The sequence below is a fragment of the Chiroxiphia lanceolata genome, chromosome 19, assembly GCF_009829145.1.
Source record: "Chiroxiphia lanceolata isolate bChiLan1 chromosome 19, bChiLan1.pri, whole genome shotgun sequence".
NCBI classification, from domain to species: domain Eukaryota; kingdom Metazoa; phylum Chordata; class Aves; order Passeriformes; family Pipridae; genus Chiroxiphia; species Chiroxiphia lanceolata.
Window position 1 is genome coordinate 5,485,127 of NC_045655.1, and position 14,468 is coordinate 5,499,594.

At 58.2% G+C, this 14,468-nt stretch overlaps 1 protein-coding gene across 1 annotated transcript; it reads left to right on the top strand.

The window, feature by feature from the left end:
- The first annotated feature begins 17 nt into the window (after positions 1 to 17).
- Positions 18 to 14,387, top strand: UNC13D (unc-13 homolog D). The gene is made up of 32 exons (XM_032706685.1): positions 18 to 74; positions 2,484 to 2,516; positions 2,784 to 2,891; positions 3,281 to 3,340; positions 3,552 to 3,618; positions 3,702 to 3,879; positions 4,006 to 4,050; positions 4,414 to 4,482; positions 4,681 to 4,750; positions 5,065 to 5,169; positions 5,471 to 5,563; positions 5,816 to 5,919; positions 6,150 to 6,267; positions 6,795 to 6,919; positions 7,177 to 7,267; positions 7,550 to 7,606; positions 7,693 to 7,790; positions 7,993 to 8,044; positions 8,340 to 8,470; positions 8,840 to 8,960; positions 9,525 to 9,668; positions 9,818 to 9,916; positions 10,434 to 10,640; positions 10,813 to 10,881; positions 11,079 to 11,158; positions 11,382 to 11,487; positions 11,562 to 11,633; positions 11,744 to 11,827; positions 12,111 to 12,231; positions 12,866 to 12,989; positions 13,336 to 13,541; positions 13,640 to 14,387. The coding sequence occupies exons 1-32, from the start codon at positions 18 to 20 to the stop codon at positions 13,759 to 13,761; spliced, it is 3,216 nt and encodes a 1,071-aa protein (XP_032562576.1). The 3' UTR covers positions 13,762 to 14,387.
- Positions 14,388 to 14,468: the final 81 nt, after the last annotated feature.

Consider the following 14,468-nt stretch of genomic DNA (forward strand, 5'->3'; position numbering starts at 1 on the left):
CTCAGCCTCCCCCGGAGATGGATCCTGCTGGCCAGACCCCCGCGGGGACCCTCCCCAGGGACGAGAGCCCCGAGGTAGGTGGCCTTGACCCCGGGGAGCTGGGGAGTGTGTTTGGGGTACAATGGCCCCAGGAGGGGGTCTGCACCCTGAGGTGCAGAGCTGGGTGCTGAGGCTGTAAAAGGGGAATGAGAGAAAAGGGATGGAGTCCATGTCCCGGATGTGATGCTTTGCAAGGGCGACCGAGGGATGGGGGAACCAAACCCGTGTAAACGTGCACCCAAGGGTGTGTGCGGGGTTGGCTGCAGCTCTGTGCTGGCACTGAGGGTCCCCTCTTAGCTCAGCTACAGCTTCCCAGCACCTCACAGCCCCTCTGGGCTCCCTCCTGCCAGCAGCTTTTCCCAAAAGCCCTACCCTGGGCCAATCCAACCAACTTCCTCTGCAGTGGACAGACGGATGGTGTCTGTTCTGACCAGTGCTGCTGGGAGCATGAGGGCCTGATCCCTTGTGCTGGATTCCTGGGATGACCCACCCTTCCTCAAGACCTGTCCTCCCTCCCAAATGCCCCTATCTCCACAGCCAGGCTGGCCTCGGGCACCGCTGACACTGCTGCAGCTACTGGGGTGGGGTGATGACGGTGGCTGTATCTGGACCTGGATTTAAGCAACACTCCTGGATTTGAGCTGGGCTCTTGGCGTGGGGATTAGCAGCAGTAAACACATCCTGGTGGCTCAGCTCAGCTTTAGCTTAACCGGTCCCATGCACATATGGGCAAACTCGGAGCAGATCCCGCAGCCGCTGCGCCCGATGGCAGAAGGGAGCAGCAGGGACCTGCCCCCCAAATCAGCAGCAATTCCTCCCCTTACCTTACTCCTCATGCTACCCCACAGCTGGGCAAAGAGCAGATGCTTGTGCCTTGCTGGTAAGTGATGGCAGCAGAGGAATGAAGTCCTTTTTCTCTCCCCTCTGCACTCATGACCTTGCTATGGGGTAGCACTGCCTGTGGTGATGCTGAAGGATTCGGGATGGGACCATACCCCCCATGCCATGGTGAAGGCAGAACAGTGCCAGCAGCAGTGGAAGGTGGATGGTCCCTGGTCAGGGGCAGGCAAGAGCAGGCTGGGATCCTCCTGCATGCAATGGGTCCCCCTTTTCCAGGGGTCTTTCCCAGGAGCCACCACAGCCCCCAGCACCCACCAGCAGGTGAAAGAAGGTGTGAGGAGGCAGATGGGAGAGAAGTAGCTCAAGGGTTAAATTTGTCGAGGATGGAAGAGTTGAATTTAGTCCAGATGGCTGAGGGATTATGCCAGCCCTAGATTTGCCATAAGCAAATGTTAATGTTTCCAGCTCGGGGTTGGGTTTTTTCTATCAGGGGTGTCCTAAGGTCACTTTGGGGCCTGGGCTGACCCACAGGTAGGGCTCGTGCATCCATTCATGCAGCCCTGCCAGCCCTGGCTGAGCAGGCACAGGAACTTTGCTTGACACAGAAAGGCCCAAATGCATTTCAAAAATTTCCATTATATTTTCTGGCGTCACCCCCTTGTACTCCCAGAGGCTCCAGCTCTGGGATCCATAATGGATGACACAGGAGCACTGGTCCCCTTCCTTTGGTGGCATCACCCAGCTCATGGCAGTGGCAAAGTCACTGTCACCTGGCCAGGCTCTGCAGCAGGAATGAGTTTCTGGGCTGTGGTGTGTCTGAATCCAGGCCGTGGTGAGAGAAGCAGATGCAGGACAAGCTCAGCCTTGGGGAGGGAAGAGGGGTGAGGATGGGCTGAGAGCTGGTTTTCTAGGGAAAAGGTGGTTGGCAGAAGTGGTTTGATCTCCCTGCTGGACCCACACAGAGCTGGGATGAGTGGGAGGTGACGTTTTAGGTGGGGAATGGCAGGGGCTGCGTGGGCAGCAGGACCCACCCAGCCAGTCCTTGGGTGAGTGCCATGGGAGTCAGGCAGTGCCTCATCACATGGCTCTTTTAATTTAATTCCCATTTGGAAAGGCAGGGCTATTGCTGGTCATCCTTCAAGCGAGGGAATGGAGCAGTGCATCAAATCCCAAAGTTTTTTGGAATCTCCTTGGCCAGCCTGCAGCTCCTTGCTGTCCTTTGGCCACTTGCCCTCTCCCTCAGCCACTTTGCTCTCCAGCCTGGCCCTGCTGGAGCAAGCAGCTCTGTGGGGTGAGAGGAGGGTAGTTGGCCTTTAAGACCTCCTGAGGGTCACCCCAAATGGCTGTTGCCATCCTTGCTGCCCCCTCCTCAATTAGCAGGGATTGGGGGTGACCCTGCTGGGGGGTGACAGAGAAAGTGGTCCCTTGGCTGAGGGGTGCCTGTGGGGTGTCACAGCACCCTTTGGGGCATCCCACCCTTATGGACAGTGTATGATCCCACCCCCTCCTGGCTGCCCTGCCCTGTCCGGCCACGATTTCCTCCCCAAACCACCCTGTACCACAAGACCTTACGGGCAACCTCTCTGCTTCTCTTTTCTCTCTAGATGGATCTGTCCCACCGGTTCTCCAAGGCAGAGGTAAGAGCGAGGCCCCACCACGGTCTCCCTTGGTGGAACTGGAGGGGGTGGCAGCGCTGCTGGGGCTTGGGGACATGGCTCAGCTCCTGGAGTTCCTCCTCAGGGACAGGCAGTGGTGGGTGAGCAGGGCTTGATTCAGGGGGGTGGCAGGGACCAGTGGGAGCTTTGAGAAGTGTGAGGGGGACACCCCACTGATCCTGGGGGATGCATGGAGCAAGTCCCCACTAGCCTGGCTCCACATGAGGTGTCAGCACTGTCCCCCCCCAGCTGGACCAGCTCTATGAGGAGGTTCTCTACACCATCCGACACCGCCTGGGCAAGCCCGAGCCCCACCAGGTTGCAGACTCCCAGGAGCTCTACTCCTACGTGCAAAAGGTGGGTCCCCTCCTGACGGGGTCCCCCAAACCTGTCCCCTGATGTGCCCACCCTCCCAGCTGAAGGGGATGGTGGGGATCACGGGGAGGGAGTTTTTAAGGAGCGCCTTAAAAGATGTAACAGCAGGATCCAGCTGGAGGGCTGGGACAGCCTGTGGCTGGGAAATGTTAGCCCTGGGGAGAAATGTTTATCTTAGGCCTGGGATGGTGGGAAGAAGGCTCTCTCCCTCAAGAGCTTTCAGCTGGTCCCCAGCCCTCCTGCTGAGCTCTTTGCTCCTCTCCTCTCTCCTGGAGCTGCAGCTGGCTCCCAGGGAGTGAAGGGAAGCCCCTGGCTGCTCTCCAGCCCTGTTAAGAGGGCAGCATCCATTCCCAGCCCTGATATCCACACAGGCTTTCGGCATGGATGCGAAGGAGCACAGTGTCATCATGCAGCAGGTCATGGAACTGGAGGTATGGCCTCTCCCCAGCGTGCTGCTGGGGGCCTGTATTGGGGTGGTGTTGGGGGGCTGCAGTGCCTCCTGGCCCCTGTGTTCGGGATTTGGGGTGCCCTGGGGTTGTCACTGCCTGGGTAGAAGCTGATGGTGTGGTTCTGCTCGAGCCCCATCCCTCCTCGCAGGGTTGGTGACCCCGCACATCAATGGTTATTTTTTCATTCTTCCAGAGCCCAATTTACTGCCTGAAAGCAACTGTGAAGGAAGCCAAGGGGATTTTGGGCAAAGATGTCAGTGGTAAGTGGGGTCGGGTGGGTGTCCCATGGGAAAAGGGGCAGCTGCTGCTCCCGACTGGGACTTGCACGGCTCTGCCCTCACAGGCTTCAGCGACCCGTACTGCCTGCTGGGCATCGAGGCCAAGAGCCAGGAGCCAGCCCACCCCGACCACAGGAAGAGGATGAAGGCTGTGGTCAAAGACCTCATCCCTGAAGACCAGATCCATCGCACACAAGTCATAAGCCAGACCCTCAGCCCGGTGTGGGACGAGACGTTTATCCTGTAATCCAACACCCCTTGGCTTTGCTGTTGGGGGGCTGGATGGGGTGGCCAGGGCTCTTGGGGGTAGATGAGGGGCTTTACCACTTTCATGTTACTCGAGTAATAGCATCCTGCCGTGCCTTGCAGGGAGTTTGAAGATGTGGAGACAGCCAGCTTCCACCTGGACATGTGGTGAGTGGCAGCATCCCCGGCCAGTGACCCCAAGAGCCTGCCCTGAGGGATTCCTGCCTCCTAGGAGGGTCCCTGAGGAGGTCCTCCAACCTGCACCCTTTAAAAAGCCCCAGAAACCAGCTGGGAACCCCTTTTCCCATCACCTTCTGCTGCAGCAGTGCTCAGTGCAGGATGTGACCTGCACGAGCAGAGAGAGCCCAGGCAGGGCCAATCCTGAGCCCAGGTTCTATTTATGGAAAGAAGCCACATGCTTGCAGATTTTGGCTGCTTTTAGGGGTGGCATCTGTCCTGACACTTCCCCTCTCCTGTACCTTCCCTCCTCTGCCATTGCTTCTCCCTGAATTTCCCCCTTTCCCCTGGCAGGGACTCGGACGTGGTGGAGTCGATGCGGCACAAGCTGGGGGAGCTGACGGACCTCCACGGCCTCAAACGGTTGGTGCTGGTGAGACCCCAAGGCTGCTGAGGGAAGAGGGCTTGGAAAATGCTTGTTTGTCTGCTGGATTTTAAAAATCACCTTTGGAGGGAGGGAGGGAGGGCGGCAGGTCTGTGCCACCCTTCATTCCCTTCAGCCATGGCTGGGTCACAGCTGCAGGACACCTTCTGACCCCCTCCTTTGTCTGTGCCTTTCAGGATCTTTAAAGACGCTCGCAAAGACAAAGGGCAGGATGATTTCCTGGGAAATGTGGTCCTTCGGCTGAAGGTGAGTGCCAGGGTGCCTCATCCTCTTCTCCAGGCACCAGTTAAACCTCTAGGGGTCCAGGCAGGATCCCAGCACTGTGATAGCACCCAGCACAACCAGGATCCTGGCTCAGAGCCACAGACTCATGCCAGGTCTTTCGCTGTGGTGGCAGGTGCCACAGTCACTACAACACACTCAGTCACTGTACATCCTGTATTTTTAATCAAATACAATCTTTCTGTCCCATGGATACAGATCAGGGTTCACTGGTCCCTGAGTGGGATCCTTCCCCTAGGAAGGCTGCTTGAAGCTCATCCTTGTCTCTGTGCCTCCAGGACCTGCACTGCTGGAATGACCAGTGGTACCAGCTGGAGCCACGGACCGAGACGTATCCCAACCGGGGAGACTGTCACCTGCAGTTCCTACTGACCCACAAGAAGGTGGGAGAGGGTGGGGAAAGGCTTCCCTTCCCAATACCTTGGCAGGATGGGAAGTTTCCCACCCTTTGGGGCTTATCTTGGGGTCAGAGATCCCTGCCCCAGGACCAGAGGTGCCCAGCACCAGGGTTTGCACGTGCTGGGCCCTTCCCTGAGCTCTGTGCCAGCACGGGGACCCTGCTCCTGGTGCACTTGCACCCCTTGGCTCTCCATCTCCGTGCTTTTTGACTCCTATGTCCCCGCTCTGACTGTGCCCCTGCATATTCAGGCAGGTGATGGTTATTTCTGCCTTGTCTCTTCCCAGAGGGCCACCACGAGCAGCCGGACACAGCCGAGCTACACTGTCCATCGCCACCTCCTGCAGCAGCTGGTGTCCTATGAGATCCTTCAGCACCAGGTACTGGTGCTGTACCAGTGCCAGTAGCAGCCCTCCAGTAGCTGGGCTGGGTGAGGGCTTCCTTTGGAGCCCATTGCCCCTGACACATCGTGCAATGTGATGGGAACGAGGGTCAGGATGATCTCTGCCTGTGCCTGGCATCCTTACGGGACACACACTCCTCCCATGGTCCTGCAAATACACCCCACATCTCCCCCTTCCTGCTCATCCTGTGTTGCTCCAGGACACATCACCCCTTTTCCATCCTCACAGGCTGGGAGCATCTCCTGGGATGGGGAGCTGAGCAGCCACGCCAGCACCGTGCTGTACCTGCACGCCACACAGAAGGATATCTCTGACTTCCACCAGGTCATGGCGTGAGTACCCCACACTCAGGGAGTCTCCTGGGGGGTTAAGGGCCCCAGTGCCTTCCCTGGAACTGTCTGACTGCAGCTGGTGTCCCCCATGAGCTCAGTGTGGTGGGTATTGCCCCCTGCACCCAGGAGACCTGGGTCCTGCCCCTGTGACTGTGGGTGGGAGAGCCCCACGCTGACCCCTGTGTGCCCCCACACTCTGGGGGCTCATCCCAGCCCTCCCTCCTCCCCAGGAAGTGGCTGGCATACAGCAAACTCTACCAGAGCCTCGAGTTCAACAGCAACTGCCTCCTGCACCAGATCACCAGCATCGAGTACCAGTGGGCACAGGAGCGCCTCAGGCCAGAGCAGGTGAGGGGGCTCTGGCACCGCTGGTGGGCAGAGATCAGGGAAAGGTGCCTCATGCATCCAACCCCGAGCCTCTCCTCCCAGCTCCCAGGGCCATTTCACTCCCGGTGTTCCAGGAAGGGCACAGGGGTGCTGGGGCAGCTGGAGGACACTTCCCTGTGGTTTGTTCCCCCCCTCTCCATGGAGAAGCTCTTCCCCTTTGTGCAACCTTCCCCTCCTCCATCCCTGCCATCAAGTCGATCACAACCCCCTGCAAAACTTACATATGACCCAGTTCCTACTTTTCCCTGCCTGTTTTCCCAGAGCATCCCTGTGCCCTGCTGAGACCCTGAATTGTTCATGCATAGCAATGAGATTTAAGAACAAAGCTCAGTTCAGCCCCTCCAGGGAGAAGCTAATCGAGGCATCAGGGGGTTTTCCCATCCCTGGAGCCGGCTGGAAAGGAATGGGAACCACCAGCTCCCTCCGCAGTGGTGCTGTGGTCCTGCAGGCATCTGCCTGTCACTGAGGGGGACGTTTCTTCTCCCCAGAAAGCTGAGCTGGCCGAGTCCTTCCAGTCCTTGCTGACCTACGGGGTCTCCCTCATCCGGAGGTACCGCATCATTTTCCCCCTCTCTGTCCCGAGGTCCAAGGAGAGGCTCCAGTCCCTGCTCCGGTGAGTCAGGCACCGTTGCCAGCTGAGTGTGGGGTTGTAGGACTTTGCCACCGTGATGGACAAGCCCGTGAGCTTGAGCAAAAACCTTTGTGAGCCCTTCCTGACTCCTTCTAGGCTGCTGTAACACTTGTCCTGTCCTGTCCCTCATCCTGGGCTCCCCATGGGGGATGTTGTCTGTTTGGGTAGGGTCTCTGGGGAGAGAGGTGGTTGTTTCTGGTGGCTGGTGCTGGGTTTCACTTGAGGCTCTCTCTTTGCAGGGTCCTGGTCCAGATGTGCAAAACAAAAGCTTTCCACGAGTTGTGCACGCTCAGCCCCGACCTGCCCCAGATGATCTCCACGGCACTGAAGGTACCAGGGGTCTCACCCACCCCAGACCCAGTGAGGTGGGACCCTCTGGGTCTCCCTTCCCTTCCATCCCCTGCCCAATGCCCACACCTCATCAAATCCACATGGATCACCATGGAGGGGGAAATACCCACCCCTCTTCAAACTGGTGGTCCCAGCCTGTGGTTCCACCACACGGAGCTGGGTCCTGACCCCACCCAGGGGACAGGGAGAGTGAAGGGAGTGACAGAGCTGTCTTTGCTCCTCCTGCTTCCTTGACATCCCATCAGGACTCCTCTCTTGCAGTCAGGCACGACAGAATGGTTTCACATGCAGAAGGAGCACCTCAAGCCCATAGTGAAGGTCAGTTCCCATCTCTGCCTCCCTGACATGGTAAAGTCACCTCAAAATGTCCAAGCATCCAAAACAAGCTGTTCCTTCCTTTGCAGAGCATGGAGGAGAATGGAAAAGCCTTGTCCAGACTCCTCCTGGAGGTGATAGAAGATCTCCAGCAGTGCCACAAAATCTGGAATAAATTCTTCATTAAGTAGGTTCCAAGCAACAGGGCACTTTGATGCCTCATTCCATGGCCCTTGGGCCCCACAGGTAGCATCTGTGGTCCCACCTCTGCCCTTCAGACCTGTATTGTCCCTGCCCTCAGGACAAGGGCGTGGTCTGGGTGGGTTTGCTGGGCTGGGTTTGCTGGGCTGGGACTGGCAGGCTCCTGATGCTCCATTTCTCTCTTGCAGCACCTTCAAGTTGAATATCTTCTCCATTGCCTACCTGGAGCTGGAGAGCCTGGTGAGCAAGCCTGGGCTGCTCTGCACTCATGGGACTAAGGTCTAAAGCCAGTCCAAGATTTTGGCCACTCTTCAGGTGGTAACAGATTGTTGCAAGCCTGGAAAAACAGCAAGGCAGGGAAAGTCCCCATCTCTCTGTGCATGCCCATAAGTGCCCTATGGTCTGCTTACTTCACCCAGTGAATCTCCTGAAATGCCACCAAAAAGGAAGAAGAATCCCCTGAGCTGACCCTCACCCTGTGACTCCAGAAGGAGCATTCCCAGCCAGACCCTCACTGACAGTTCCCTCTTCCCAGGTTGCAGAACATGTCCAGGAGCAACTGCACGAGGTCGACAGCAGCATGTCCAAGCCCACAGCTGAGAGCCTTTTCCAGCTCTACATGAACCTGCAGGAGCTCTATCGGATGAAGGACTTCCTCCCGAGGAGGTATCCAAGCCAGAGAGAGGAGAGATGCCAAAGGGAGGGATCGAGCAGTTGAGAGGAACCCCAAATCCTTCCCATTCACCTACATCACCAGTTACACACCAGGCAGACCAGGCTGTTGGTGTCTGGTGTTGATGGGAGCATCACCAGAGGGGTTTCAGGCTCATCTCTGGGTGGGTTGATGGAGACCTCAACTTCCAGACAAGGGGAGGTTTCTCTTTATCACAGTTGCTGCAGTGCTGCCTCCACCCCAGGGCAGTTGCTTGTGTGTGAGGGGTGATGTGAGAGCAGGAGGGGTGATGTGAGAGCAGGAGGGGTGACAGCCCCATGCCATTGCTGTGCAGTTGGAGAAGCTGGTACCTTCATCCACAGGGATGGACCTCTGGCTCTGAGCAATTTCCACCAGTGGTTCAAGGAAGCTGTGCCCCAGTGGCTGCAAAAGGCCTACAACACTGCACTGGAGAGGGCTCAGAGAGCTGTCCAGATGGACCAGGTAATGTGGGGAAGAAAAGATCTCCCTCTTCCCTGTGGGGACACTCCAGCTTTCCTCCATTCCTTCCTCCTGTGCCTGGCTCACAGCACTGAGACCATCACGTAGGTGTCTCTTGCAGCCCAGCAGCAGGTTCCTCACCCAAATGCATAACAAAGGATGTGGTTTCCTGGACCAGCTGATCCCACCCTGGTCCCACACTGTGTCCCTGTGCCCCTTCCCTCGCTGCTCTCTGGCAGCCCATGTGAGCTGAGGAGCCTTCATTTGGGCCATGCCATGAGCATCCCCTTTGCTTCCAACCTCTAGGAAGAGGGGAGGGAAGGCAGCCATGGGCCCACAGGCTTCTCTCTCCTCTTCACTGGGGTCCAGCAATGCTGGGTTGGAGTATGGGAAGCAGGGAGCTGCTCCACCCATCCTCATGTCCTCCTCTCTCCAAAGTGGCTGTGTGATGACACAGGGACATATGAGGCTGATGATGGGCCAGAGAGCCACAAAGCAAAGGAGCAGCTCTGCTCTCTGGGCTGGCATCTTTCTGTACGAGTTGCATTTGCTTTCCCTGCCCCTCAGCTGAAGCCTTTTGGGGAGCACAACAAGCACAGCACCTCCACTGTTGACCTGTCCACCTGCTACGCCCAGATCGTGAAGACCTGGCAGCAGCTCAACTGGCCGGACCCCGAGGAAGCCTTCATGATCATGGTGAAGCTCGTGGAGGTTTGTACACCTGGGCATCAGCACCCAGAGTTTCCTCTCCTGCTCTTGGAGATATGTGTCCACAGACAGGGTCCCTATCCCACCCCTGACCCGGTGGTGGTCCTGGTGCTGCCTGGTTCAATCTTGTTGGCTTCTTCTCTCTCCTGCAGGATATGTGCAAAATCTCCCTGATGTACTGCCGGCTCATCAAGGAGAGGGCTGAGGCTCTGTCCCTGAGTGAGCAGAATGAGGGCGAAGCAGCCAACAGGGTTGGTATGGGGGCACTGCTCTGGGACAGGCAGGATTTGGCTGCGGTTTCTGGGCAAAGGGGGAGATGAGCCGCTGAGAACCCAGCTGACATCCCCAGTTTGGGATTCATAGGGATCAGTGGGCCCCCAATAGCCATAGTCCTGGAAAATCAGAAGGGAAATGGTGTGAATGGGGAGAGAGGGATGGAGATGAGGACATGGATAAGGGTGGGGATGGGAATGAACATGGGGACAGTAACGGAGATGGGACTAGGGATGAGGATGGGGATGAAGATGAGGTGGTGTTGGGATGGGGATGGAAATGGGGATGGGGATGGAAAGGGGGATAGGGATGGAAATGGGGATGGGGATAGGGATGGAGATGGGACTGGGAATGAGGAAGGGGATGAAGATGGGGTAGTGCTGGGGATGGGGATGAGGATGGGGATGGAGATGGGGATGGAGATAGTGATGTGACTGGGGATGAGGGATGCACCAGGGGTTGTGGGACACCCTGAAGGAGACCCACCTCCCCCAGCTCTGCATCGTGGTGAACAACATCAAGCAGCTGCGGGTGCTGATCCTGAGGCTCCCGACGCAGCTGGACTGGGCGCAGCTGGAGCAGCGCACGGGGGCCGTCATCGACCGGCAGCAGATCCAGCACACGCTGCACCACCAGCTCGACAGCACCGTGTCCTGCCTGGACCACGAGGTCCGGGACGTGGTGCAGGCCCTGGCCACCAAGGTGACCACCAGCCACTGACCCCCCCCTGGCCCTTGCCTGGCCCAGAGCAGCTTCACCCAAGGCGTCCTGGAGCCCATAGTGCTCCTGGGATGGAGACAATGTGGACCTGGGTGTGGGGAGGCTGGTGCAGAGGGCGAAGTCTTAAGTGCCTTCCTGTGTTTCTCCCTGGCAGCTGGAAAAGGGCATTGCCAGACATATCCAGGAGCTCTCATCTTCTAATAACACCAAGGAGCCTGAGGATGTAAGTACCTGATTCAGCCCCTTCTGGACCATGTTTTTCAGGGCCATCCATAATGCTTTGCTTGATGCCTGTGTTAGCAGCAGGACCAGACCAGGCACAGCCTGCCCATGTCCTGTGGGAAGGAGCCCCTCTGGGATCCTCCCCTGCTGGATACGACCCCCTGTGCCCTCCCCAACGCCCCCCTCCTCTCTCTGCAGTCCATCATCCCACTCATGAAGTTCCTGGAGTCGGAACTGCAGTATCTCAACGAGCATCTGGTCCAGGAGAACTTCAAAAGGTGACCAGGGCACTGGGGATGGCAGAGGCCATCAGTGTCACCGTCCCTCAGGCCGGAGTGTCCCCCCAGCTCCATGGGGCACAGGGACATCCTGCTTTGGGCTGCTCAGCCCAGCAGGATGAGTCACTTCCCTCTGGGGCTTTGCAAAGCCCCTGAGCTGAGGACCATCCCTTCAACCCACCCACTGGACCCTGCTCACAGCCTTCCTCCCTCGTCCCTGCAGCCTCCTCACTCTCCTCTGGCACCACACCCTGTCTGTGCTCTCGGCAGCAGCAGCACCACAGGTCCCCTCAGCCCAGCACTACAAGAGGCTGCACTGTGCCCTGAAGGTACCCAGGGAGAACAGGGGGTCCCTGGCAGGGACGGGGGTTTGGTTGGTGGCTGACAGGATCCTTCTCCCCAGAGCCTGGAGCTGTGCTTCTACGGCGAGGGCTGTGGGCTGCCACTGGAGATCCTGCACACTGCAGCCTTCCTGGTACGGAGGGGTGGGGATGGGGGGCTCCCTAAGAGTTCCCTTGGGAGGAAGGAACACCAGGCTGTGGATCTGTCCGTGTGCTCAACCATCACCTCTCACACTCCCCACAGTCGCTGGAGACCCACCTGGCCCTCTGCTCCGCCAGCAGCCGCAAGCTCATCCAGAAATACTTCAGCAACAGGATCAAGCAGCAGGTAGCAGTTTGGATGGTGCTCCCAGCCCCTTCCCACATCCCACCTCGCATTCATGAGGCTGCCCAGCACAGCCTGCCTGTGGAAATGTGGAATTTCCCCCCACCCTGGGGCTGTTTGGGCTGGTTTTGCCCCAGTGGTGGCAATTGAGCCAGAGGCGGCTCAATTGCACTCCAGAGGATTCCATCACCTCCTGGGTACCCAAAAATTTCTGCTCAGGCCCCATGCATGCCCTCCCTGGGTGTGCTGAAGGGCAGCACCCTTATTCTTGTACCCCACTGCCCAGCTGGACACGAGCTCGGAGAAGTTTGGGGCCGTGACGATCAAGGCTCTGTACCGCCCTTCGGAGCAGAAACTCCGTGTGGAAGTGCTCAACGCTGCCAACCTCATCCCTCTGGACTCCAACGGTGGGTGTGGGTGGGCTGGGGGGCCCCACCAACCCAAGACCCTCCTCTGGGTGGGCTGGGGGGCCCCACTGACCCGGGGAGCCCCTGTCCACAGTCCCCTGGGTAGGAGAGATACTGACAGTGCTTGGAGTAACTCTCTTGATTTGCTTTTGCATCCAAGGAATGGATTTGGGGAAGAGGGAGGGTTATTGTGCTGATCCAGGGTGGTCTGGGGTGTGGCAGGCAGGACCAGGCAGGACACTGTGCCCACACCCCACTGCCTTCACCTTGAGGCACAAGGCAGCAGCCAGGGCAGGTGGCTTTTCTTCATCGTGCAACCCAGTTGCAGACAAAAAAAATGATGCCAGGGTGACGAGGGACATTCTCCCGGGCTGGCTGTCGTTCGGGGAGCTCTCCAGGAGAGGTCACTCCTTCTGCAGCCACCTGTGGCCGATGGACGTGTGGGCAGGGTTAGGGATGTTCCTGCATCTTCCCAGGAGCATGGGCTGGGCTGGGGGTTGTGGTGAGGGTGCCCTGAGCCCCCTTTCCCCCCACCCCCAGCCACCCCAGTGTGTCCAAGTCACCCCATCTGGGTTCATCCCGCTGTGCAGGGGCAGAGGGGTTGTGGGCAGGGCTGATGTTTGCACCCCACCAGGCTCCAGCGACCCCTTTGTCCAGCTCACCCTGGAGCCCCGGCACGAGTTCCCCGAGGTGGTGGCCCGGACCACCCAGTGCAAGAGGAACGAGCTGCACCCCCTCTTCGACGAAGCCTTTGACTTGTACGTAGGGACTGACACCCACCGGCCCCCCCAGTCCCTGCAGCCCCTCAGGTTTCAATCGAGCCCCTGCCATGGGGCTGCTGCTCCAGGAACTGGGTCCTATCTGGGGATTTCACCCCCTGCACCCCAGTGGGGGCTCAGCTGGGGGGTCCCACGGTGGGAGCTGGGCTGGGGGTGACCCCCAACACCTGGGTGCTGTTGGTGGGTGCAAGGCTGGGCTGGAGCCCTGTGCTTTGAGGTGTTGGGATCAGTGCAGGGGGGGTGGCTTCCCAGGGAGCATGGAAGGTTGCATTTCGGGATGGAGGGGGTGGGATGTGATGAGCACCAGCATCCCGTTCCCCTGCAGCTTGATCCCCCCGGAGAAGTGCCGGCAGGAGGGGGCCTGTCTGCTGCTGACCGTGTTCGACTACGACACACTGGGGTCCAATGACCTGGAGGGTGAAGCCTTCTTCCCCCTCTGCCACCTGCCCGGCCTCAATGATGATGAGGACAAGGCTGACATGGGACGGGTGCCCCAGACCCGCCTCCCCCTCACCCACCCCAAACCCAATGGTAAGTAAGTGGTGCTCTGCCAAGCCACTGCTGGCCCTGTGGCATGAGGAGGGGGCTGTGGTGAGCATCTCCCACATCATTCCCCTCTTCTCTGGCAGGGGACGAGATCCTCCGGCTGCTGGAGTCCAGGAAAGGGGACAAAGAGGCTCAGGCCTTTGTTAAGCTCCGTAAGCAACGAGCCAAGCAGTCCAAGGAGACACAGTCCAAGGAGGCAGAGTGAGGGAGGCAGAAGAAGAGGGTCCTGAAATGAGGGGTCTGGCCAGTGGATCCCAGGAGATTTGTGGTGCTGGAGCAAGAGCCATCCACAGGGATTAGGGGGGACAGAGAGGACCTCCGTGCCCCCCATCACCTCCCAGCACCCATCTCACCCCCACCTTTGGGAAGCAACACTCCCATGAGCCTGGGGAGGGTGGGCACATGGATTTCAGGGGATTTCTTCGCCTGTCTGGACTAGGAACACTACAAGAGGGATGTGAAAGACTGTGACTGTCCCTGCCTGTTCCTCAGGAGCTTGTCACTGCCTGTGCCACATCTCCTGGCCCTGTTCCCAACCCTCCTGCCTGCAACAGGCATCAGGGCAATGCAAACACATCCAAGTTGATTCAGTCTGAGTGCAACCATGTCCAAAGCTGCCTTCATTTTATTTTTTTTTTTACTGTTTTAAATCTTTTTTCCCCTCTTTTTCTTGTGGATAAGCCTCTTATTTTAAATGAAAAGCCACAAAGCTGATGCGTGGGTTGAGTCTGTGCAGTGGCTCTGTGCTGAGGGCAGCTGTGGCAGCAGCACAGCGGGGTGGGACAAGGCATTTGGGATGTGGTGGGAGCTACTGAAATGTGTATAGTTCTTGTGTCTGGGTTTGTTGTTTGTTTGTTTGTTTGTTTGTTTTTATTTTACCACCAATTGTATCGACCTGCTGGAGCTGAGGGA

What these genes read in the sequence shown, in the direction of transcription:
- UNC13D (XM_032706685.1), top strand. Translation starts at nt 18, where the DNA reads ATGGATCCTGCTGGCCAGACCCCCGCGGGGACCCTCCCCAGGGACGAG. An exon ending in TCCTACTGACCCACAAGAAG is followed by an intron (nt 5,170 to 5,470) that starts GTGGGAGAGGGT and finishes GTCTCTTCCCAG; the next exon opens with AGGGCCACCACGAGCAGCCG. An exon ending in CATCCCTCTGGACTCCAACG is followed by an intron (nt 12,232 to 12,865) that starts GTGGGTGTGGGT and finishes GCACCCCACCAG; the next exon opens with GCTCCAGCGACCCCTTTGTC.